Genomic DNA, 25576 nt, shown 5'->3' with positions numbered 1-25576 from the left:
AGGGCAGAGTAGCCCTTAGTGTGACAGGGTATTATATCCAATGCTTTCACCTTACCCTCTACTGTTGTACTTCAATCGCAAGAGCCGTTCTACATAAACTCTCCAGTGCTGTCCAATTTTCCATTATCCTCCTGATCTTAAGTGTTGTATTTCTCTGTGAGTGATCCATTATTCTACTGGGGATACAAGTTGATGAGTGTGTAAAGAGTGCTCTTTGGAAGATGCTCCAGGATACGAGCACAGAGCAGGATAGAAGAGGAGTAGTGCACAAAACAATTACAGGGGCAAAACACAAAAAGAAAAGGAGGACTAGTGGCACCTTCGAGATGAACCAATTTATTTGAGCATAAGCTTTCGTGAGCTACAGCTCACTTCATCGGATGGCAGGGGCAAAACAGCCTCACTCTTCTGTCAAATTATCAGACTGGCCTATTGCAAAGCATATTCATTCCCCTTTGGTTCAAACTCTTTTACAGGAGGTCATTTTAGTTTTGATGGGAAGATCAAAACAAAACTGGTAATTCAATGGATAAAGATAAAAAGAAATGGATGCCTGCAATGAATTGGAAAATCTTCCTTCACTAGACTTGAGAAAAAGAACTAGTCTGAAATTCCATGCTCCTTGAGGCACCAATTGTGTATTCCCCTACGTTTGGATAGTGTCCAACACATCGTGGGTGCCACCATCATACAAATAACAAAATACACCATCTCTGAGCTCCTGAAGCTGGAGTGTATGGGAAGGGAGGTGTTCCTTCAGGGATTTGTCAGTAATTTATGACACTGACTGTTTGTAAATCGCTGGTTACATGATTTATCTAGTATGGCAGCCTCTTGCAGGTTTGTTTTGGACTACGCTTTCCACGTAATCCAGCCGTGGCAGCTTTTTTCCCTGTGGCCCTTCCTGTTTCCTTGAACATTTCTGGTGTCTTTAAAGGGAAGGGTGAGATTGTTAAGAACTATGGATAGATGCCGTTTTACAGCTATATACTGCTTTAAAGTAGCAAGCTACCTAGTTTCAATACTCACCTTCTGGAAATAACCTCTCTTCATTGAGCTGTCCTTGACTTGTCTGAAGTACACATAGCCAAAGTAATGAGCTGACTCCCGCTGCAAGAAAGAGGTCAACAATACCATTGTCAAGGAACCTGCTACCTCCGTCACCAGTCTTGAGCCTCCCTCTAGTCCAGTGGTGGGCAACCTGTGGCCCGTGTGCCACTCGCAGCCCATTACGGTAACCTGATTACAGGCTGCAAGACATTTTGCTGACATTGACCGTCTGCAGGCACAGCTCCCTGCAGCTCCCAGTGGCCGCAGTTCGCCGTTCCCGACTAATGGGAGCTGTGGCCAGCACGTCCCCGTGGCCTGCTGCTCCCATTGGTCCGGAACAGCGAACTGCGGCCACTGGGAGCTGCAGGGGGCCATGCTTGCGGATGGTCAACGTCAACAAAACGTCCCGTGGCCCACAATCAGATTACCCTGATGGGCTACAGATTGCCCACCACTGCTCGTCTCAGAGATCTGGAAGTACACTTCAGCCCTGAACTACAGCACCCTCCACTACTCCAGGCCTGGTCTTCGCTTTGAGGCAACTGTCAATAACAAACTGCATGGCAGATTTTATTAAATGGGCATGTAGGGATGAGACTGGGCCCACTGAATACACAACTGCAACATAAGGAGTTGAACTCCAGGGTGTCACCCAGCCCCTTGTACTACACCCACTACTGTAATTTCATCTGTGGCCCTTATTAAAAGGGTTACTTGCTGTTCCCATTGAAATAAACCAGTTGGGCTTGCCCAGTGATCTAATCCTGGTAACTCCCTGTTACTATGTACCAAGCTCTTATCTGATTTTTCAGCTTCACTCTCTGGATAGAGAAGGGCTTGGAGTGCTGTGGGGGCAACACATCTCCTCCTGAGAGGAAGAAATGCCTGCCCTCCACCGCTCAATAGCACTCTCTCCAGACAAACTCTTGAGTGAACATCATTCTGGCTTTAGCCAGGACAGTAGCTTTGACGAAGGACCTGAAGGACAGAGCTTGTAAGGAAAAAACAAAACAAAAAAAAACCCCACAGGATTTGATAAAAATCCGTTACAGCTATCTGACATTTACAACATCCTTAAATTCCCACAACTGGCACGGGGACAGTGATGGAGTCCAATTACCAGCACAGTGGACCAGGCCTACTATTCCTTGGCGTGTCAAGGTTCTATTGATCTAGGCATTTCTAACACATCAGGCATTACTTTCCCAGGAGCAGCATCTAGTTTTTTAGCAGTCTTGCTCCCCTGGCAGTTCTTTAGCACCACTTGGTGCGATCTCTGAGCGGACCCCGTTCCCTTGCTGACTGGAGAGCAACGCGACTGTGTGTGTTGTGAGAGCAGGAGGTGATGAGAGAGGCCAGAACATTCTCAGAATTCCTTCTCTGCGCAGCAGTCACCATGAGTCACTCCCCAGGGCATATGATGGCTGCTGTTAAGAAACTTTACACGGGCACCTGAGGGACCCTGACACCAAACAGGAGGAGAAGGAAGAGAAAATAAGGACAAACTCCTGCTCTAGTAGGAGAATCAGTACCTGACCACACTTACCTTCTCTGTGTGAAATGGACTAACCAGTACAAGAGAGAATCACAGACCAGAACTCCAGGGGTAGAAAGTTATTCTAGGTCACCAGGGCTCTAACTTTCGTCCTCTGTTTGAGCGGAGCAATAACACTCCTTCAGCCTGATTCATTCCAACACATCACATCTTGATCTTTATTCCCACAGAGAGGTTAAATCCTTGGCAGTACGTCCCTCTACTCACATTAAGATGAATGGGAGTCCCTATGCTGAACATTTACCCCTTTGTGATTATTCCCATGGCCTCAGGCAAAATTCAGACAAACAGGACAATTATTTACAGTAAAAAGACATCCATGTTCACATTTTGTTTTTACACACATTAATGCTACTGTTCATTTCGCAGGTGCAAGCTGCATTCTGAGCAATAACTGACCTGTAGTGTTAGGGGGGCTTCTCTGTTATATTCGCCATCATCCCCAAAATGAGAGTTTCTCTGCCCCCCAGACTGACGGACACGGAAGCTAAATTGAGTATCTCCTAGGCTACCTGAGACAGAGACAAGATCACACACACTCAAGAAGAAGTTTCAGTAAAGAAAGGACTAGGGACTTAAATATTTTTGATAATCAAAGGAAGTAAAAACCATGTTAAAATATATCAAACTCAAATTAGAAGTGAGAGTAACAGCAAAACAGTAGGATCAATTAGGAACGAGATGTAGCACATCACAGGAATTTGTACTGAAGTATTTATTATGCACTCATTTGCTGGGAACATTAAAGACATCAACCAGTACTGCCCACACTGAGCAGCTGCAGCCCTCCCCCCTATCATCCACCAGATTGGAAACCTACACATATATAGTTTTAATCCAAAACTGTATAAAGGCTTGGCTGAAAACAAAGCAAGTGCATCATAGCCCGAGAGCCAGGATGTATCTGTTCTGTCAAATGGCCAAGCTGAGTGAGTTCCACAGCTGGGAACCCCCACACTGAGAACACTTTGCACGTGATACAAGAGCATGAAACTCTCTCCAGAGATACCCCAGACTGGACGGGACGGGCAGAAACACACACTGACAGAATATGTGCAAAGCGAGTTCACATAATTTTAGGCTCCAAATCATCATCATGCATGTGAAAGGAGAGCCAAACTGGGACTGATATTCAAGACTCTGGGAGGACTGATTTATGATGAAAGAGTTACATATGTAAAACTTGGCTAAACAATCATTTAGGCTAATCAATGACTAACGCACTACATAGGGGTGAGATGTGACACACCCTTTACATTTCGGTAGATGTTTATGCCCCAAGGAAGGAACAGGATTATCGTGTGTGCTATGAAGGAGCACAGCTAGAAATAAAGGGCTAACACGAAGAACAGAAAAATTTAGGCTAGACAGCAGATGTAGAAAGGGCTCAGAAAAGAAGTGGTGGAAGCACTATCTCTAAAGACAATTAAAACTCAACTGGCCAAAGCCCTGGAGAGCAGATGTAGGAAACAATCATGGAGGGATTTACTGGAAGTGGCCTAATACAGCTTTCCATCTCATAGCTATCTCTCTGATTTGTGAACAGAGATTTTGAATTTGTTTTGTTCTGAGAGAACCCCTTCCACAGAAAAAGCTATGTACATTTCTCTCTGTGCTGAGCCCTCTTCTGCATGGACAGCTGCAAGTCCGGGGAAATTTAGCCCTCATTACTATTTTTAATGCTTTTTCTGGCACCTGAAAAGCATGAGTAAAGCTTGCACATAGTGAAATTCTCCAGTCAGCCGCTAGATCACAGGTTCTGCATCTATTTAGATACGGATCAAAATTCAACTGGAAACCGCTCCAGGCAGCCCTGATGCCGGAGTGCTCTCTGAGGTCTTCATTCTGGAAGATACAGCCCATTGTTCTCTCTGCTACATTACAGATGCTGACTCACTCTAATATGAACCTTAATGTCTCCTTCACAACAACAGGAACCATCCCCATGCTCCATTCAGAGCCCACAGATGCCACCTACCTGAATAGGAGTCTGGGAAGGACAAGTAGCAGATGTTGGTTTTCTGTAACAAAGAAGAACACATTGTAAGACACCCTCTACCATATCTACTGATCTTGAAGACAGAAGAAATGATCCTACCTCTTTTTCAGTCAGTCTGAAGTCATACGGATACACCAACTACAAAGCAAACAAGAGATGACAAGCTGTAGACTCCGGCCACTGCTACGTTCCCCCAAACTCACCCCCACCAGGCCAATGGTTTTAATGTACATTGCTTCCCGGCTGGAAGAAAAAATCAGATTATATAATCCACAGACTCCAGCTCACACTATTAACAGGTAAACATACCCATTTAGAACCTGATAGTCCAGTGAGTTATCAAAAGGCAGCCTTTGGCAGAAGCCACATTTATGAGATAAACCGATCTGTAAACAACGAATCGTTCACATTTTAATTCTGACATCCCTGGTTTAAAAACTAGCAGTTCTTGTGAACTTTAAAAACTAACTACTAAGTAGCCTGAAGATTAAACCTGATAGCAGAGATTGCTGATTTGATGACTGTGCTCTCTAGAGCAAGCCAGACAGAACTATCCTCATTCAGCCTGAAATTGTTTCTAAGTCCCTTTCTCTTTATGGCCCCAATTCAGGAAAATATCTCCATTAAGGACAGCACTTAAGCATGGGCCTATATCTATAGGGTTTTTTTCTGCTTTTGAACCTGGCTAAGAAGCCACCTATGTTTCTTTAAACTGGTCCAATTGTTCAGAAGGCTGCAGAGGGGACCATATCTTGTGACCACTGCAATGGAACTGCAAACTTATAAGAATGACCGCACTGGTTCTGACCAGTGGTCCACTTAGCCCAGTTATCCTGTCTTCTGACCATGGCCAGTGCCTTCATTTCAGAGGAATGAACAGACCATGACAATTTTGAGTAATCCAAGCCCTGCCAGCCAGTCCCAGCTTCTGTCAGTTGGAGGTTTAGGGACACCTGGAGCATGGGATTCCATCCCTGACCATCTTGGCTACCAGCCATTTATGGACCTGTCCTCCATGAACTTACCTAATTCTTTTCTGAATGCAGTTATACTTTTAGCCTTCACAACATCCCATAGCAACAAGTTCCACAGGTTGACTGTGCGTTCTGTGTAGCAGTATTTATTTTTGTTTGATTTAAACCTGCTGCCTATTAATTTGATCAGGTGACATGTTTCTTGTGTTGCGTAAAGGGGTAAATAACACTTCCCGATTCACTTTTTCCACACCATTCATTATTTATAGATCTCTATCATACACGCCCCCCTTAGCTGTCTTTTTTCTAAACTGTACAGTCCCAATCTTCTTCATCTCTTCTCATACAGAAGCCATTCCATGCCCTTAATCATTTTTGTTGCCCTTCTCTGTACATTTTCCAATTCTAATACATCTGTTTTGAGATGGGGCAACCAGAAATGCATGCAGTATTCAAGGTGTGGGCGCACCATGGATTTATGTACTGACATTGTGATATATTCTGGTTTATCATCTATCCCTTTCCCAATGGTTGCGAACATTAGCAGCTTTTTTGATTGCCGCTGCACATCGAGCAGATGGTTTCAGAGAACTATGCACAATGACACCAAGATCTCTTTCTTGAGTGGTAACAGCTAATGTAGATCCCATCATTTTGTATGTTCAGATGGGATTATTTTTTCCAATATGCATTCATTTGCACTTATCAACATTGAATTTCATCTATTATTTTGTTGCCCGGTCACCCAGTTTTGTGAGATTCCTTTGTAACTCTTTGCCGTCAGCTTTGGATTTAAGTATCTTGAGTAGTTCTGTATCACCTGCAAATTTTGCCACCTCACTGTTCACCCCTTTCCCAGATCATTTAAGAATGTGTTGAACAACACAGGTCCCAGTACAGACCTCTGGAGGACATCATTATTTACCTCTCCCTGTTGTAAGAGCTAACCCTTTATTCTTACCCTGTCTTTTACCAGTTACTGATTCAGAAAAGAACCTCCCCTCTTATCTCATGACTGCTTACTTTGCTTAAGAGCCTTTAGTGAGAGACCTTATCAAAGGCTTTCTGAAAATCCAAGTCCACTATATCGACTGGATCACCCTTGTCCACAAGCTTGTTGACACCCTCAAAGAATTCTAATAGATTGGTGAGGCATGTTGTATGTTTGACTCCAACCTCAAATGCCTAAAGAATTATGCTATAAGGTCAATGGGATTTGTCACCTAATGCTTCAAATGCAAAAGAACCTAGACTGATTCTATGTATCTAAATTTAAATCAAATTCCATTTTGTACTTGAAATATTTAAGTGCTGCTCTATGCGCCTCTAGACAGTGTAACCTACTAAGGAGAAGTAAACTCATTCAGCATTTCTCAGCTCAGTGGCAAGTACAGAAATCTGTGTGCAACTGACATACACCAGCCAGGTTCTTTCCAGAACAATAATCTCAATCACAAATACAAAGAGAAATGAGGAATTCTGACACAGCAATAATGATATTAAGCTTTATATCCCACCTTTTACCCCAGATGGATCCTAAAGTATTTACGACACTTCATTAATAAACCATACAGCAGCTGCCCCAAACAGCCCTTCTGGACAGAAAATGAAGAATAATGTAGCCAAGTGAAATTGCAGGGGGGAATTTTAGGGAGGCAGGTTACTGGCACTTAGAAAGCAACTAGCACTGGATGACCTGCAAGACAGGGATTTTCTAGGCACAGTCTAATTCTGAGTGTCTCAGGAGGTAGTTCTGTTTCAGGACAGTATGAGAACCACCTGGTATGCAAATCAGAAGCTGTTTTCAAAACTTGGCTTCTCCTACCTGTCTATTAATAGCTACTCTGGGCTCCAAGCCAGAGCTTTGAAGGTTCACAGGATCAAGCCTGTCCTAGCTTTAGTAATTTCTCATAGCTTCTTTGGCAGGCTGGCCTAATCAACTTCTGAAAATGAGTCAAGTTAACTATTAGAGACTACGCTTACAGTACAGCCTCACCACACAAAAAAGGAATAAGCTATAAAACACCTGGAATGAAGTTATGACAAGGGCAGTACAGCGGTGAAGGGGCAGATGTGTGATTAAAAACAAGGCCAAAAAATGTATGCTTTTAGACCCCAAGATGTGATGCATTAGAACTGCACAGGAGGAGCATAATTATTTTCATAAAATGCTTGATGTATTTTTGCAATGAGCAGCTGACTTCAAACTCATATGGCTATGACCAATTTGATCTTCAGTCCAGTTTTTCTTTCTGTAACTCCCACTTTATCACACAGAGCAAAGGGTGCCACAAGAGTGGAGTCCTGCAAGCCTGAAGTCTATTCATTCTCAAATGATTAGCCAAATGAGCAATTCATGAATCCAGTACAACCACTCTTTCTGGAAGACTTACTACTTGTGTTCTGAGTGCTGGACTGGAACACAGAAACAGAATTCTAATTCTGACATCACTTCTTTTCTCGCCACCGGCAAGCCACTCAAACCAAAATTCTCAAATGTGGACACTGAGCTTGGCCCCCTTATATGAAATACTTTGGGCCTGATTTTCAGAGATGTTAAGCATTTACTTCAATTGGAGCTGCAGGCGATCAGCAGTTTGGAAAATTGGCCAAAATGTCTCAGGTGGACTACCCGAACACTGAGGCACTCAGAAATCAAAGGTCACTTTTGGAAGTCTGATCCTTAACATCTATACCTCTTCTTCCCTAGTAAAATGAGCTAAGAATACTTGCCCACCCAGGAGGAGATTGGGAATAAGTTAATACTAATTAAACACCTTGTCGATGGAAAAAAAAATCCAGAATATTTAGGATGCAGCACTTTTCAATTGCTAAAATGTACTGCATATAAAAAGGCACTTTTCATTGTAAAGATCCCTTGAAATCTAAACAGGAGCCCCAACTGGCTGAAGTCACTCTGTATTTTTTGTGAAGTAGGAGCTCTCCCACCAAAGCTAAGTTAACAGCGTGCAGCCTGCTTGTACTGTTGAGAACAGGCCATTCCACTACGGCTCCCCCATTAAAATCTACAAGGGCCCCCAGTGCTCTGCTGCTGTCATAGCAACACAAACTGTATCCCTGAATATGGAGTCTGGTAGTTTAAAATACCCCTGCTGCACAAAGCGCCTGTGTTTGGAGGGGTTTAGGGAGGGAGGGGTTGTGCTTTTGTGAAATGGGTTATTTTAGAACTACCAGACCCCATTTTCAGCACTCCACTGTCTGTTTCTATGACAGCAGCAGCCGAGCAGTCAGGGCCGTTGCAGAGTTCAATAGCAATGTGCTAGTAAGATCTGTTCCCAACAGCACCTACAGACTCCAAACTGTTAACTGGAGGGAGAAAAACAAAAAAAAGATAGGAAAATATTTTGAAATTTTTCCTGCTATTTTCGTTGTCAGGGTGACAGACTGACAATATCCTGTAACATCCTGAACAAGCCTTATGGAATTAAGATAAATTTGCTAGGGTTAATATCTTTGGGGTACATTGTATTAACAATGCAATGGTGTATGTGTTGTGACATTGTACATATCAATTTGCTAGGGTTAATATCTTTGGGGTACATTGTATTAACAATGCAATGGTGTATGTGTTGTGACATTGTACATGTCTTCTCTAGTAGGAAGGGGGGATGCTCATGAGCTTCACTCTTTATCAGGCTTGGAACCCACCCCCCAGGGAGATGTGTATATATACTAGTTCAAACTGAATTCTCCAGAGACCAAGGAGAGACTTTTGGATGAAAAGCCTGGGTTTAAAGTGCCTCAGGGCCCTCCTCCTCATACGGCAAACAGACAGGGCCTCTGGTCCACGGACGGCCCCAATCCCTAGGGAAGGATTGGATGGACTTCACCTACTGAGGCCTCATAAGACTGGGTGCTTGTTCTGAGCCGTAGTTGTGATGAACTGGTAACCATAGGGTCTCCTCTAGGGTGGAGGATTGAAGGACTCATCTGCCAGAATCCATGTTAGGAATTAAGAAGTTCCCGATAAGCTTATTAGCATGTGTGTAAGTTCTTTTATTGTTTTAATGCCTCTTCTCTGTAATGCTTTTTACCTTCTGTTTGGCTTGCTTAGAAAGAACTGTGCAGTAACTTACAACTGTTGACAATCATTGTTATCAGTCTCTAAAGAGAAAGCAAGCAGGTTTGTTTAGGCAGACTATCTGTGCTGGAAATACAGCGAAGGCCTGGAACTGTTCCTCCTGGACATACCCTGGTCAGAAGGGAGGGAGATACAGTTCTCCACCTAAGAGAGGCAACAGCTGCGGAACTGGAAGTCTGAGAGTGGGTGCCCTTGCTGGACCACCGAGGGGAAATACAGGTGCGGTTGCCCTCAACTGAGATAGCCTATGAAGTGACTATTTGAGGAAACATGCTGGTGCATGACTCATAACCAGTTTAATTATATCTGATTCCTGCATCAGCTGATGCCTCCTTTCGTAGCACCTATTTTAGTTCATAACTATTATATGTTTGAACACCACCAAGGCCCTGACTTAAGCCAATTGAACGTTTTATGTTCAAGACTGATTGAATATCAGCATACAAATCATGCAACATTTGGAAAGGTGCAATCCCTAGGCTACACGGACAGCTTGTAAAGGTGTATTAAGAGTTCCCATTCCATTTGATGGATCCACTATACAAACTAGGCTAGCCTTCATGCATATTGTTGTTAAAGGACAAGAACTGAATGCCAGTGAAAATGAGGTAGGATCAGAGTCTAAAATAGGGAAAGAACAAGTCAAAAATTACTTAGACAAGTTAGATGTCTTCAGATCACCAGGACCTGATGAAATGCATCCTAGAATACTCAAGGAGCTGACTGAGGAGATATCTAAGCCATTAGCAATTATCTTTGAAAAGTCATGGAAAATGGGCGACATTCCAGAAGACTGGAAAAGGGCAAATATAGTGCCCATCTATAAAGAGGGAAATAAGGACAACCCAGGGAATTACAGACCAGACCGCTTAACTTCTGTACCTGGAAAGATAATGGAGAAAATAATTAAGCAATCAATTTGCAAACACCTAGAAAATAATAAGGTGATAAATAATAGTCAGCATGGATTTGTCAAGAACAAATCGTGTCAAACCAACCTGATAGCTTTCTTTGACAGGATAACAAGCCTTGTGGATAGGGTAGAAGCGGTATATCTTGACTTTAGTAAGGATTTTGATAGTCTCACATGACCTTCTCATAAACAAACTAGGGAAGTACAACCTAGATGGAGCTACTATAAGGTGGGTGCATAACTGGTTGGAAAATCATTCCTAGAGAATAGTTATCAGTGGTTCACAGTCATGCTGCTGGAAGGTCATAATGAGTGGGGTCCCGCAGGGATCGTTTCTGGGTCCGGTTTTGTTCAACATCTTCATCAATGATTTAGATAATGGCATAGAGAGTACACTTATAAAGTTTGCGGACCATACCAGGCTGGGAGGGGTTGCAAGTGCTTTGGAGGATAGGATTAAAATTCAAAATGATCTGGACAAACTGGAGAAATGGTCTGAAGTAAATAGGATGAAATTAAATCAGGACAAATGCAAAGTACTCCCCTTAGGAAAGAACAATCAGTTGCACACATACAAAATGAGAAATGACTGCCTAGGAAAGAATACTGTAGAAAGGGATCTGGGGGTCAGAAGGGATCACAAGCTAAATATGAGTCAACTGTGTAATGCTGTTGCAAAAAAAGCAAATATAATTCTGGGATATATTAGCAGGAGTATTGTAAGCAAGACACAAGTAGTAATTCTTCTGTTCTACTCTCCGCTGATTAGGCCTCAACTGGAGCTGTGTGTCCATTTCTGGGTGCCACATTTCAGGAAAGATGTGGACAAATTGGAGAAAGTCCAGAGAAGAGTAACAAAAATGATTAAAGGTCTAGAAAACAAGACCTATGAGGGAAGATTGAAAATTTGGGTTTGTTTAGTCTGGAGAAGAGAAGACTGAGAAGGGACATGATAACAGTTTTCAAGTACATAAGAGGTTGTTACAAGAATCATAGAATATCAGGGTTGGAAGGGACCTCAGGAGGTCATCTAGTCAAAGCCCCTGCTCAAAGCAGGACCGATCCCCAACTAAATCATCCCAGCCAGGGCTTTGTCAAGCCTGACCTTAAAAACTTCTAAGGAAGGAGATTCCACCATCTCCCTAGGTATCATAGAATATCAGGGTTGGAAGGGACCCCAGAAGGTCATCTAGTCCAACCCCCTGCTCAAAGCAGGACCAATTCCCAGTTAAATCATCCCAGCCAGGGCTTTGTCAAGCCTGACCTTAAAAACCTCTAAGGAAGGAGATTCTACCACCTCCCTAGGTAACACATTCCAGTGTTTCACCACCCTCTTAGTGAAAAAGTTTTTCCTAATATCCAATCTAAACCTCCCCCACTGCAACTTGAGACCATTACTCCTCGTTCTGTCATCTGCTACCATTGAGAACAGTCTAGAGCCATCCTCTTTGGAACCCCCTTTCAGGTAGTTGAAAGCAGCTATCAAATCCCCCCTCATTCTTCTCTTCTGCAGGCTAAACAATCCCAGCTCCCTCAGCCTCTCCTCATAACTCATGTGTTCCAGTCCCCTAATCATTTTTGTTGCCCTTCGCTGGACTCTCTCCAATTTATCCACATCCTTCTTGAAGCGTGGGGCCCAAAACTGGACACAGTACTCCAGATGAGGCCTCACCAATGTCGAATAGAGGGGAACGATCACGTCCCTCGATCTGCTCGCTATGCCCCTACTTATACACCCAAAAATGCCATTGGCCTTCTTGGCAACAAGGGCACACTGCTGACTCATATCCAGCTTCTCGTCCACTGTCACCCCTAGGTCCTTTTCCGCAGAACTGCTGCCTAGCCATTCGGTCCGTAGTCTGTAGCGGTGCATTGGGTTCTTCCGTCCTAAGTGCAGGACCCTGCACTTATCCTTATTGAACCTCATCAGATTCCTTTTGGCCCAATCTTCCAATTGGTCTAGGTCCTTCTGTATCCTATCCCTCCCCTCCAGCGTATCTACCACTCCTCCCAGTTTAGTATCATCCGCAAAGTCATGTGTCATGTGTTCCAGTCCCCTAATCATTTTTGTTGCCAATTGTTGCCATCCAGGGTGAGGTATTTCCCAACCCCCCTCACCCCATGGCTTCCTCCCCTCAGATCCCCCCCCCCCATACTCACCTCCATGGCCCCCCTTCGCCCATGTATGTCCACATACCCCTTGGCCTTCTCCATCCCCTCATCCTGTACCCCACAGGCCCTAGCACCCCCCTCACCCCATCCCCTCCATGTCCCTAGAGCCCCCCTCACCCTGTACCCCCATGACCCTCCCTGCTCCCCATGGCCCTAGAGCCCCCCCTCAGCCCATGCCCCTCCACCCTGTTCTCTCCAGTGTCCCCCTCATCCCATGCCCCCCATCTCCATGGCCCCTGAGCCCCCCTCACCTTGTACCCCCATGACCCCCTGTTCCCCATGGCCCTAGAGCCCCTCTCAGCCCACCCCCCGTTCTCTCCAGGGTCCCCCTCACCCCATACCCTCAGCCCCAGAGCCCCCCTAACCTTGTACCCCCATGACCCCCCTCTCAGCCCACCCCCTGTTCTCTCCAGGGTCCCCCTCACCCCATGGCCCCCCACCCCAAAACCCTGAGCCCCCCCTCACCTCCATGGCCCCACGGCTCCCACCCCCCGAGACCCCCTCACCTCCATGATCCCCACCCTCCGAACCCCCCCGAGCCCCCCCACGGCCCCCCCGCCTGCATGGCCCCGCCCCCCGAGGCCCCCCCACGGCCCCCGTCCCCCCCTCACCTCCATGATCCCCACCCTCCGAACCCCCCCGAGCCCCCCACGGCCCCCGCCCCCCCCACCTCCATGGCCCCCCGAGACACCCCCCACGGCCCCTGCCCCCCAAGGCCCCCTCACCTCCATGATCCCCACCCTCCAAACCCCCCCGAGCCCCCCACGGCCCCCGCCCCCCCACCTCCATGGCCCCCCGAGACACCCCCCACGGCCCCTGCCCCCCAAGGCCCCCTCACCTCCATGATCCCCACCCTCCGAACCCCCCCGAGCCCCCCCACGGCCCCCCCGCCTGCATGGCCCCGCCCCCCGAGCCCCCCCTCACCTCCATGGCCTGCCCCAGCTCCAGGTCGAAGGTGACCACGCAGACACACTCGAGCCAGGCGGAGAAGCGGGCCCAGGGCAGCGGGGAGGCCCCCGGGCCCGGCTCCGGGCAGGAGCCCAGGGGCGGCTGGCCGCGGGGCCGGGGGTCGGCGCTGCACAGCGCGTCCATGGCAGCCAGCGGCGGCCGCCCCGCCCCGCCGAGACCCGCCCGCCGCAGCGCCCCCTGCCGTCCGGGAGGACCCGCTCCGCGCCAAGGACCATAGAGACAGCCTCCAGCCAGCTAGAGCGGCCGCCGCCGGCCTCTCCGGAACGCCGGGAGCCAGCGAGTGTGGCTGTGAGGGCGGCAGGGCAGCTACGTGGGGCGGGCCGGGGTTGTAGGGTAACGGGGGGGGGAGGGGTGTGATATAGCAGGAAAGGGGGCGCGTCCTGCCCCTGCCCCGTGCGAGCTAGGACTCCTGGGTCCACCCCCCACCTCCCTGATGTGTGACCTGACCACGCCGCCCTTCTGTGCCTCAGTTTACCGTGGGCTAAGAGTGCTGCTCCTGAACACAGGGAACTGCCCCTTTCGTGGGCGGCCTCAGGTACAGGATAAAGTACCAAGCCTCCCTTTGCGCCATTAACCTTTGTAGGGGACCCCACCGCTGCTCCAGAAGTTACCACCTCGCTCCCTACTCCAGGCAAACTCAGCCAAAATTAACCCTGGGGAGGGGAGAGACCTCTGCCTGAACAATGCCGCGGAGCTGCCTTGCGACAGCAGCACCTCTTATTGCTCCACAGGACCAACTTACAAAGGCACCCACCGACCGGGGGGCCCGGGGCCGGAACAACAGGCTTCAAACGTGCAGCTCTGCTCAGACTTAATATGAAACGGCAGAATGGCGGGGGGAATCCAGGACTGGAACAGCTCTGCAGGCCTGCTGTTAAATTGGGGGGTGGCAAAACTAAGCGTCGGAGGCTTTCACGGCACTTGCCTCTTCTGTACTCTGGGTGGTTGCCTCACATTTAATAAAAAAAAATCCAGAAACAAGAAACCACCTAACATTCCTAGTTAAATTGAAAATCATTTGGAAAATTCTCAAACATGCTAATAAAAGAGACTTCAGCACTCAAGAGTTGGTGTAGTGCTAGAGATCCTGTGAATTAAGATCAATTTCACCACAGACATAACAGCTGGTAGCATCTTCCCTCCACCCAGCTGCTGTTCTAGCCACTCTTCAGTGGATGGCAGTTAAGGAGGGAGTCTGAAGATCGAAATAGTCACCTGTCAGCATCCAAATAATAAACCTGGTATCTCACAATATATCCTCTTTTCCACTAAGCCTATTCCTGAATCTCTGCATGCAGCATGTGTTAGTGCATGAGAAGAAAAGACTGAAACTGACTATGCACAGAAAATGGCTAGCCTATTTCCACTAAGTGAAGTAAAATACATAACTTGCACTAGTCTCTATATATCACTTAAAGGTTTAAGTGAAATTTAAGTGGTGCATAGGCCTTGTGGGACCTAGTGCCTGGGGTGAATTTCATGCAAAGTGTTCAAGGAATGAATGATGAAGAGTAAATTAGATATTTTTGATTCTTTCATCTTAGTAATCTAAGGTATTAGTAGACATTTTTAGGTTTTTAAAAATAATATAAATTCTATGGGGTAGACACTGTCTTTGTACAGTTCTTAGTACAGAGTGGGGCTGTGGCTTCTAGGCGCTACTGCGGTATAAATAATAATAATTTTATCTTGCAATGGGGCCTGCACTTTTGTATGACTGTGACTGGTGAGGGACTGAGAAAGATGAAGCAGATCTTTAATATGGTTGAAATTAAAATGAATGCTTGGAGATACAAGGATGAACTATGTTTGGCATGAACAAATCATGGGAAAGGTGGTACCAATTATAGAAAAGTTGAGGTAATCCAGGCTTTGATGGTTTGGGCATGTGACAAGAGGAAACATGACATTATACTTAACTCAGTAGTGTAAACATGACCTAAGTCAACTTATGATCTTTGACATAAGTTGCTTTAATAACATTGGTTGTGCACAACGCTCCTTGTGTCAGCAGAGTGCATCCCCGGTGTTTGTTCTTGCTTTGACAGAGAGAGCATTGCATCATTGATAGTTATCCCGCTGTGTAACTCACCATCCTGTCACCCTCTGCCTCTGGGAGTTCAAAGAATGGATCGTAGTGCATCATGGGGACATGCTCACCATCCCATGATGAAATTCTTTCCATCCCATCACTCCATGAGCTTCCTACTTGTTTTGTGCCATTTTTCAATTACCCTTGTAAACTGTGTGCTCACCACCTCTTCTTGACAGCATGGATTCCGAGCTGCTGACCGGCCTGGTGATGAGCTTTATGAACACAATGCAGCTGGTCCTGCAGTATTTCGTGAGCTGCGAAACAGAGTGTGAATCAGTGATGCCTGTCTTGCTGTCTGCCAAACAAATAATTCAAGATTGCTGCTGGCATTCACAGAGCTGCTTGCCAGGGTGGACTGTTGGTATTAGGCTAAGGAAACAAGCACTGTGGGGCGGGATCGTATTGTGATGCATGTATGGGATGACAAGCAGTAACTGCAGAACTTTTGGATGCACAAACCCATCTTCATGGAACTGTGTGCATAGCTCACCCCAGCACTGCAGTGCAAGGACAGCAGAATGAAAGCTGCCCTCACTGTGGAAGAGCGAGTGGAGATCACTGTGTGGAAGCTGGCAACTCCAGACTGCTATCGATCAATCGCAAATCACTCTGGGGTTGGAAAGTCCACCATGGAGGTTGCAGTCATGTAAGTGTGCAGGGCCATTAATCATTTCCTGCTGTGAAGGACACAGGAATGTGCAGGAAACAATTGATGGCTTTGAGGCAATGGGATTCCCCAATTGCAGTGGGGCGATAGATGAAACACATATCCCACTGTTGGCCCCTAACCATCCTGTGATGGAGTGCAACAACAGAAAAGACTATTTCTCCATGGTCTTGCAGGTGCTGGTGGATCGCCAGGGCCATGTCACTGACATCAGGGCAGGGTTGTCAGGGAAGGTGCATGATGCAGTCCAGTATAGAAAACGGCAGGCTGGGACTTCCTTTCCAGACCAGAAGATTAAGAATGGCCACAGTGGGTCAGACCAAAGGTCCATCCAGCCCAGTATCCTGTCTACCGACAGTGGCCAATGCCAGGTGCCCCAGAGGGAGGGAACTTAACAGGTAATGATCTAGTGATCACTCTCCTGCCATCCCTCTCCACCCTCTGACAAACAGAGGCTAGGGACACCGTTCCTTACCCAGCCGCATAGCCAGGTGGAGGGAACAGGGGGAGCGAGCCCAAAAAACCGAAACAAAACAAAAAAAAACCACGCACCACCACCCGCTGCAGCGCTTTTACTCACCCGGCAGCGCTCCGGCGGCCAGCCCTCACTCGCTCCGGGTGTCTTCGGCACGGAGGGTCCCGCCACCAGGGGCCGGCCGCCTCCGAAGGCCCGCAGCGCCACGCGGTGAGTGAAAGCGCCACAGTGGGTGGCGCCTCTTTTTTGGCTCGCTCCCCCTGTTCCCTCAACAGGGGAAAATTTAAAAGGCGCCAAGACATTGAGAAGGCGCCACTTGTGCTCAGTGGGGGAGCAGCTGCTACCCCACTCCCCGCCTAGCTACGCCACTGTCCTTACCCATCCTGGCCAATAGCCATTAATGCACTTAACCTCCATGAATTTATCCAGTTCTCTTATAAACCCTGTTCTAGTCCTAGGCTTCACAACCTCCTCAGGCAAGGAGTTCCACAGGTTGACTGTGCGCTGAGTGAAGAAGAACTTCCTTTTATTTGTTTTAAACCTGCTGCCCATTAATTTCATTGGGTGGCCCCTAGTTCTTATATTATGGGAACAAGTAAATAACTTTTCCTTATTCACTTCCTCCACTCCACTCATGATTTTATAGACTTCTATCCTATCCCCCCTTAGAGTCCTCTTTCCCAAGCTGAAAAGTCCTAGCCTCTTTAATCTCTCCTCATATGGGACCCGTTCCAAACCCTTAAACGTTTTAGTTGCCCCTTTTCTAATTCCATCCTTCCAACAGAGGATGTGCAAATGCCTATAGTGATCCTTGGAGGCCCCGCCTACCTCTTGCTTCCATGGCTCGTGAAGCCTTACACTGGAAACCTAGAGAGTGGGAAGGAGCACTTCAACAACAGGCTCAGCAGGTGCTGAATGACCATTTGTAGCAGGGTCAAAGACTCACCATTGCAGCACCTCCTGCTGGTCATCCTGGGAATTAGCTCAACTTCAGCATACAGAGCACCCTCTGCTGGCCAGTGTCTCACCAGCCTCAGGCCCCATGTCCCTCCCAGACCCTGGTGCCCCTTTACCTCAGGGTTCTGCCCCAGCAGTACTCCCACACTTTGGGTCTCCCCAACCCTCTATCCCCACCTTGCCTCAGTGGCTACTGCCAGTCATCATCTAGCCTGCTCTCACTGGGGCAGGCTGCAGTCTGTAAAGGCCACTCATGATTGGTAAGGGGTTAGGACCTGCTGCTTCTATCTAAGTCTGGGCTGCCCCAGTACCTTTTTGGGCCTTTAACAAGGCCTCAGCCTGGTGAGTTACCAGGCTAGAGCTTTCTAGCTCCTCTTGCCCTTTTCCCCAGCACTGCTTGCTTCAGATACCTTGCTCTCCAGTAGCTAGGCCCTCTCCCTCCAGGATTGGAGAGAGACTACCCTCAGCTTTTGGCCCCCCCAGCCCTCTTATCAGGGCCAGTTGGGCCCTGATTGAGCTGGCCACACCTGTGGTCAGCTACTCCCTCAGCTGCTTTCACACTTTTTCCCAGCTGCAGCCCTCTCCAGGGCTGCTTTTAACCCGTTCTCCAGGAGTGGGGCAGCCACCCAACTACACCATTGAATGCTTCAAAAAAAAAAACAAAAAAAAAAAACACTACACCATTGAATGGGCCTTTGCCTGATTAAAAGCTCGCTGGCGCTGTCTTTTTGGCCGGTTACGCCTCAGTGAGGAAAATATTCCAATGGTCATTGCAGCCTGCTGTACTGTACATAATATTTGCAAAGTGAAGGGGGAAACGTTTGGTTGGCTGATTTTGAGCAACCAGATACAAGGACAATTAGAGGGGTGCAGTAGGAAGCTATTCCAATCAGGGAGGCTTTGAAGGAGTATTTTGACAATGATTTCCAGTAATGTGTCCTTATGTGAGGCATTTGACCAGGCAGTGATTACTTGCTGCCTTAAATTACACCATTAATTGCAGTGAGCAAATAGTCCTACCTATAGCCACTGTGTTTCAATGTTAGCACTAACTGATGTATGTATGTTGCAAATAAAGAATCTCTTTATTTCAAAGACTCAAGTTTAGTAAAAGGACAAAACACAAATTTTTGGTCAAACAGATGACATGACAATGAGGAACAGTCTTGTGGTTAGGGCTTTCACAGCTGTGTGTAACTTCAGCTTTCACTGGGAAACTGGACCCTAGGTGTGGAGTGCACAGGGTTCTGTGAGGGACTGGGAACTCGCAAGGACTGCAGTGGTGGAGTTTGGAGAGGGCATGGGCCAGAGTTCTGTAGTGCATGCAGGGTGAGTCGTGCACGGGTGTGCTCAGATTGCAGGGTAATGAGGGACTTAATCATCTCTGTCTGGCCCTCCACTCCTTCCCCCAAGTCCTTTCCAGGTTATCCAGCCTCAGTCTTTCATTAATTGTCTCCTTCCATGCTCTTGTTTCACTGTGCTGCATCTGTACTGCAGCACTTCATGAAACATATCTTCCTTACTCCTCCTGATTCACCGCCTTATCTGACGGAGGCGCTCTGCTGGAGGAGTGGGTCCTCAAGGGCACATCTACAGAAGCCAAAGAAACAATGAACAGAGACAGTATTATGAGTGCATTCACAGTTGTGAATCACAGAAGTTACACACACCTCTTTCTCACTGTCGCTGGGCTAGCATACAGGTTGGCATGAGTCCCAAATATGGTAAGTTTGTGGGGAAGAGAGGTGGCAAGGGTGAACAGGCAAGAAGGTATAAAGGTGGTTCGCAAAGGGGGTCCCTACAAGTGGCTAGGAAGACTATTCTGAATATTGGCACCCTTTTCCACATGTTAGAATAATCAAACCCGATATCTCATTCCTGAGGGTAACCCAGAATTCAAGGGTGCATCTCCTGCATGCATACCCCTTCAGACCAGCTCTGTATGCTGCTCATCTGTGTGCCACTCTGGTCCCTGCAGAAATAATTGCCAGGTGGCCTGGCAAAGTCTCCTACAGTGGGGGGAGAAATAAGGCAGCTCTACCAAGGAACTTTTGGCAGAGGATTGCAGAATACCTAGAGGAAAGTTTCCTAGGGATCACTGTGGAGGATTCCAGGGACATCCCTGTGTACATTAACAAACTTTTCCACCATGGACTCGCTGCATAGCTGCATAGGCTCTGTTGTTAATGTCTGTCCCTTATCCCTCCTCTGCCATATAAAAGAGTACACGAGAGTGCACTCTGCTGTCACCATGGAGTATCAAAGCAAAATGAGCACTTGCTGGAGCTCACCTCTCCTGCATCCTCTGCACCAGAGTCGGAGTGCTGGGGCTGGCTAGACCCCTCCAGAGTGGAAAAGAGTCCTGACTCGCCAAACCACTGGACGACCTTGCCATTTGCTCCATACTGTCCTCCAGCTCCACTTCCTTGTTCACCACTTCGTCACTGGGGTTGAATCTGCTGACCGCTGCCTCCAGTCCGCCTGAAGTATCCATGGGGCTCTTAGCAGTGGGGGTGGTGTCGCTGCCAAGGATGGCATGCAGCTTCTTGTAGAAGCAGCGTGTCTTTGGTGCCACACTGGAGTGATGGCTGGCCTCCGTTGCCTTCTGGTAGGCCTGCCTCAGCTCCTTGCTATTGGCACGGCACGGCTGCATGTCCCTTTCATACCCATTCTCCTGCATGCCATAGGTATCAAAGTTCCTGTGGCTGGAATGAGGCTGCGACTGCACAGCCTCCTCTCCCCATGGACTCAGCAGATCCAACAGCTCTGGTGTGCTCCATGCGGGAGAACGTCTGCTGCGGAAACCCAGCATGGTCAGCCGAGATGCTGTGTGAACTATGCACACTGAGCAAACAGAAAGAGGAATTTCAAAACTCCTGGGTCTTTAAATGGAGGAGGGGTGAATACCTGTGTACCTTCAGGGTAGCGGAGTTCACAGTGCTGAACCGAGTGGTCAGGGTGGGCATTGTGGGGTACCTCCTGGAGGTCAGTAAGGGCAACATAAGCAAGCGCAATGTCTACACTGACGCTGCGTCACTCTAACTACGTTGGAAAAAGCTCTACGCCGTTCGTCAAAGTGGTTTTATGATGTCAGCATAGCAGGGGAGTTACGTCGGCGAGAGGAGCATTTCAGTGTGTACTCCTCCACTGTTTGTCAACGAAAGCTGACTTTTGTCGACAAAACTGCGTAGAGTAGACAAGGCCTTAGAAGTATAAGAGAAGGGTTGGAAAACCCAAAACTAGATGGATGGAAGTCATACAAAAGGATTTGCTTAGTGGTGGAGTTTCTGAGGAACTGCTTCTAGATCAGCTGGAATGGGGAAGAAGAAATCAAAAAGCCAACCCCACATAGATGGTAGTAAGGCTAGAAGAAAAAGATTTGATTTTGTGTTAATAAACTGACATATCCCCTGCATGAAAAGCTGAAAGTGTAAATTTGGAGACAGCGGAGTTACTCCAGATTTACACCATTGTAACCCGGAGCAGAATCTGGCCCATTGACTAGAAACTGTATTAAAAACATTAAATAACTAGTTTATTTTATCTGTCCAGATAGAGAGAAATCCCTTTACCAATACAGAAGAAATTTGGTGTCCTTTCCCTGGTACCTGTGTGTCCATCATTAGGCTTTAAATCTGAGCTTGGCTATTTGTCTGCCCTGTAATCTGAGGGTATGTCTACACTACAAAATTAGGTCGATCTTATTTAAGTCGACATTGAGCCTCCGATTTAAGCAAGTCAATTCTGGATGTCCCCACTATGCACATTGTGTCGGTGGAGCGCATCCTCACCAGGAGGGCTTGCATTGACTCATGGAGCATTGCACTGTGGGTAGCTATCCCACAGTGCATGGAGACGAGTGGAATGTTGGGTTGGGCTTGCAACGCCTCATGGCAAGCATGGACACTGCTCAGCTGTACACTGTTGTTGTGAGCATTACAAACACTTTGCATCTTATCCTGCAGAATTTGCTCAGCTGAAGCAGGAGCCACCAGGCAGAACAATGTGTTGCCATGCAAGCAGCCCCGCTGGAAGCCATGGAGCGGAGCAATTTGCAGATCCTGGCGACAGTCATGCATCACCTTGACACAGTGGAGCGCCACTTCTGGGCTCGGGAAACAAGCACTGGCTGGTGGGACTACACAGTTATGCAGCTATGGGATGATGAGCGGTGGCTGCAGAACTTTCGAATGCATAAGGCCAATTTCATAGAACTGTGTGAAGAGCTTTCCCCAGCTGTGAAGCGCAGCCATACCTAAATGAGAGCTGCTCTGACAGTTGAGAAGCGAGTGGCGATAGTGTTAGGATATAGATAGTCAGGCCTGTCTGTAAAGGCCTATACGCTAAGAATTTAGGTGTGTTCTTATCACTTAGCTAGTTCTAGAGGTATAAAATAAAGAATCAAAATCACTGTCTGCCGGTGTAAGGGCCTTCCCTTACTGTGACAGTCTGAGGCCCTGTTCTTTGGCTAAGCAGCAGAGGCAGCCATAAGCTGGGAAGCAAACGGTCACATCCTCACATTCCAAACTAGTCACATTAAAATCAGGTGCTATTGGGCTGTTAGGAATACAATCCTGTCCTGATAATGCCTGTCGCCTCCAGAGAAAGGGAAGTGCCTAGGAGATGTAAAAGGAAACTTAGTTTGATAGCATCCTGTCTGGCAAGAACTCACTTATCCATAGCTGGGATGTGAAATCCTCATTTCTGTGATGTTCTATCACTGTAGTCCCCATTTCCCTATTGTCTGTCTGTATCATCTCTGACTGGTTCTGTGATTGTTCCTGTCTGCTGTATAATTAATTTTGCTGGGTGTAAACTAATTAAGGTGGTGGGATATAATTGGTTATGTAATCATGTTACAATATGTTAGGATTGGTTAGTTAAATTTCAGGAAAATGATTGGTTAAGGTATAGCTAAGCAGAACTCAAGTTTTACTATATAGTCTGCAGTCAATCTGGAAGAAATTTTCTTTGCTGTCTCTCAGAATTGGTGAGCATAATAAAAATTAATGGATTGAGGAGAAAAGGCTCTTTATTCATTCAGCACACTGTAGGGGGTGTAGTTTACAGGGGAGTACATGCAATGAAGGGAACACCTTGGTAAGGAACAACACACATAAAGTGTCACATTACTGTGGTTCACTGATTAAACTAGTTTTCAAAGCTCAATGTGCTTTTTTTATTGTCCTGGTGTCTGGCTGCTCAAAATTGGCTGCCAGGTGATCTGCCTCCACCCCCACCCCGCCAGAAACTTTTCTCCCTTTGTTTCACAGATATTATGGAGCACACCGCACACAGCAACAACAATGGGAATATTGCTTTCACTCAGGTCTAACCTAGTAAGCAAACTATACGAGCAGGCTTTTAAACATCCAAAGGCACAGTCCACCACCATTCTGCACTTTCTCAACCTATGATTGAACCACTCCTTACTGCTGTCCAGGCTGCCTGTGTATGGCTTCATGAGCCATGGGAGCAACGGGTAGGCTGGGTTTCCCAGGATCACGATTGGCATTTCAACATCACCAATGGTTATTTTGCAGTCTGGAAAGAAAGTTCCTGCTTGCAGCTTTCTGAACAGACCGGAGTTCCTAAAGATGCAGGCGTCATGCACCTTTCCCGACCATCCCATGTTGATATCGATGAAACAGCCCCTGTTATCCACCAGTGCTTGCAACACCATTGAGAAGTACCCCTTGCAGTTTATGTACTCTTTGGCAACATCGTCTGGTGCCAAGATAGGGATGTGCATTCTGTCTATCCCCCCACCACAGTTAGGGAACCCCATCGCAGCAAAACCATTCACTATGTCCTGCACATTTCCTAGAGTCACTATCTTTCTTAGCAGAAGTCTATTCATGGCCCTGGCAACTTGGATCACAGCAGACTCCGCTGTAGATTTACCCACTCCAAATTGATTCCCCACTGACCAGTAGCAGTCTGGTATTGCAAGCTTCCACAGAGCTATCTATTTGGGGACTTATTCCTTCACCCGCTCACTTCCCTGGTCCTTCTCACACGAACAGAGAGCAACAATACACGAAGTTCAAAGGTGCAAACAATTCGATGTTTATTGGGGTGAACTTCCAGCAAGCAATGATTCCAGTTTCCTTCCTTAGTGTCCCCCTTCCCAGCTCTGACACCACAGAGCCTTACCTGTGTCCCTGTTCTCATTCCCCCCCTTAGCAAAACATGATTCCAGTTCCCCCACCCCCATTCCCTATTCCCATTCCCCCCTTTCTTCGTGAGTCTTTTCTCCTCAATCCATTAATTTTTATTATGCTCACAAATACTGAGAGACAGCAAAGAAAAGTAAGATAATCTGGGGCTAAGGGGCTGATAACACTTGGGGAGGGGGATGAAACAAGGACAGTTTGCTTACAATTGCACTGCAGTAACAATCAAAGTTGTGGGAATGGGTGCCTTCTGGTCCTTGTACCCTCCCCTGGAGTTGAGTATAAGGGATACCAGACTTCCCCCCGTCCCTGCAGTCTAGGATTTCTGGGAGAGGAGGATGTGAAACTTGGCGACGACAGCAGCAGGTTCAGCATAGGCTGCTGCAGTGGGCCTCTAGTGTCCTGCTGCCTTTCTTGAACCTCAACCAGATACACCAACATATCTGTTTGCTCCCTCATAATCTGCACCATCTTGTCCTGCATGTCACGCTCGTGTTCCCTGCATACTCTCCTGTCCTCAGTGTCCTTGTGCAGGCTGTTGGACTGTGCAATCCTGTGCTGAGCTCCATTTTGTCACTCTCTGAGGTGAGCGCTAACTCATTGGACATGTCCTCCCGAGTTTTCTTTTTCCACCTTCTAATCTGGGAAAGCCTCTGTCCCGGCATGGAGGATGCACCTATGGACAAGGTTTCATCTACAAAGAATGCAAAGCTCAAGGGTAGCATTGACAGTGCATACATTGTTTCTGGTGCAAGGTTAATTCTTTTTATAAAAGAAACACGCCTCAATGCACTTCCCTGCAAGCCACAACGTAATCACAGCCGCTGGCTACTGCAAGAGTCGGTTTGCTACTCCAGCCATAGTGAATAAGGCCACGAGGCATTGACGAGAGGTCTTGTGCTGCAGATTTTGTGAAGACATCCCTGGGCTCTGTGGTTCCAAGCTCAGAAAAGCCCCCTTTCCCATAGCAACCTGGATGGTGCTTGAGGACAGGCACGAGCATAAAGCCCCACAAATAGTCTGATTGTTGGAAAAGCGGAACCGGGTTGGGGTGGAAGGGAGACAAACAGGAAGCACGGCCCCCCACTTTTTTAAATGCTGGCTGCAATACAGGCTGATCCCTTCCAACCACAACCAGGGCACGCTTGGGAAATTGTGGCTGTGTGACCCAGAATTCACCAAACGGGGTGGGTTACTTGTTGAATTGTTTGCGGTTTAAGGGCTAGCATTTAAAACTTCCCCCATTTCTCCTAGGTGACCCTATGTGAGATCACTCTCCTGAGGCTCACAGAGGCGGAAAGGGAGCAGATGCTGCAATCCACTGGGTACAGACCTGGTCCTGATGCTGCAATGCTGTGTGCTGTAATGATGCCAGCAGAGTTAATGCTGGAGTGGCGTGGGAAAGTGTCCTACCGTGGTGGACGAAATAAGGCAGCTCTTCCCAGAAACCTTCTGCAAAGGCTTGCAGAGTT

At 47.3% G+C, this 25576-nt stretch overlaps 1 protein-coding gene and 1 long non-coding RNA gene across 2 annotated transcripts in view; both read right to left on the bottom strand.

Moving 5' to 3' along the window:
* Window positions 1-13882, bottom strand: part of DENND6B (DENN domain containing 6B) — a 37444-nt gene extending 23562 nt beyond the window's left edge. The window contains exons 1-5 of the mRNA XM_084650142.1: window positions 13690-13882; window positions 4704-4742; window positions 4584-4626; window positions 3005-3117; window positions 1030-1110 (exon numbers count right to left, since the gene is read on the bottom strand). Of these exons, the coding sequence (XP_084506268.1) occupies window positions 1030-1110; window positions 3005-3117; window positions 4584-4626; window positions 4704-4742; window positions 13690-13857 (444 nt within the window). The 5' untranslated portion in view covers window positions 13858-13882. The remainder of the gene's footprint in view (window positions 1-1029; window positions 1111-3004; window positions 3118-4583; window positions 4627-4703; window positions 4743-13689) is intronic.
* A 5108-nt stretch (window positions 13883-18990) lies between these two features.
* Window positions 18991-20590, bottom strand: LOC311513149. The gene is made up of 2 exons (XR_014709684.1): window positions 20220-20590; window positions 18991-19518 (listed from the first exon to the last, which is right to left on the bottom strand). It is a non-coding gene; the product is annotated as an uncharacterized lncRNA (long non-coding RNA).
* Between the last annotated feature and the right edge of the window lie 4986 nt (window positions 20591-25576).

This window comes from Lepidochelys olivacea, assembly GCF_965140295.1.
Source record: "Lepidochelys olivacea isolate rLepOli2 genome assembly, chromosome: 1".
NCBI classification, from domain to species: Eukaryota; Metazoa; Chordata; order Testudines; family Cheloniidae; genus Lepidochelys; species Lepidochelys olivacea.
This window is presented reverse-complemented; position numbering and strand designations above follow the sequence as displayed.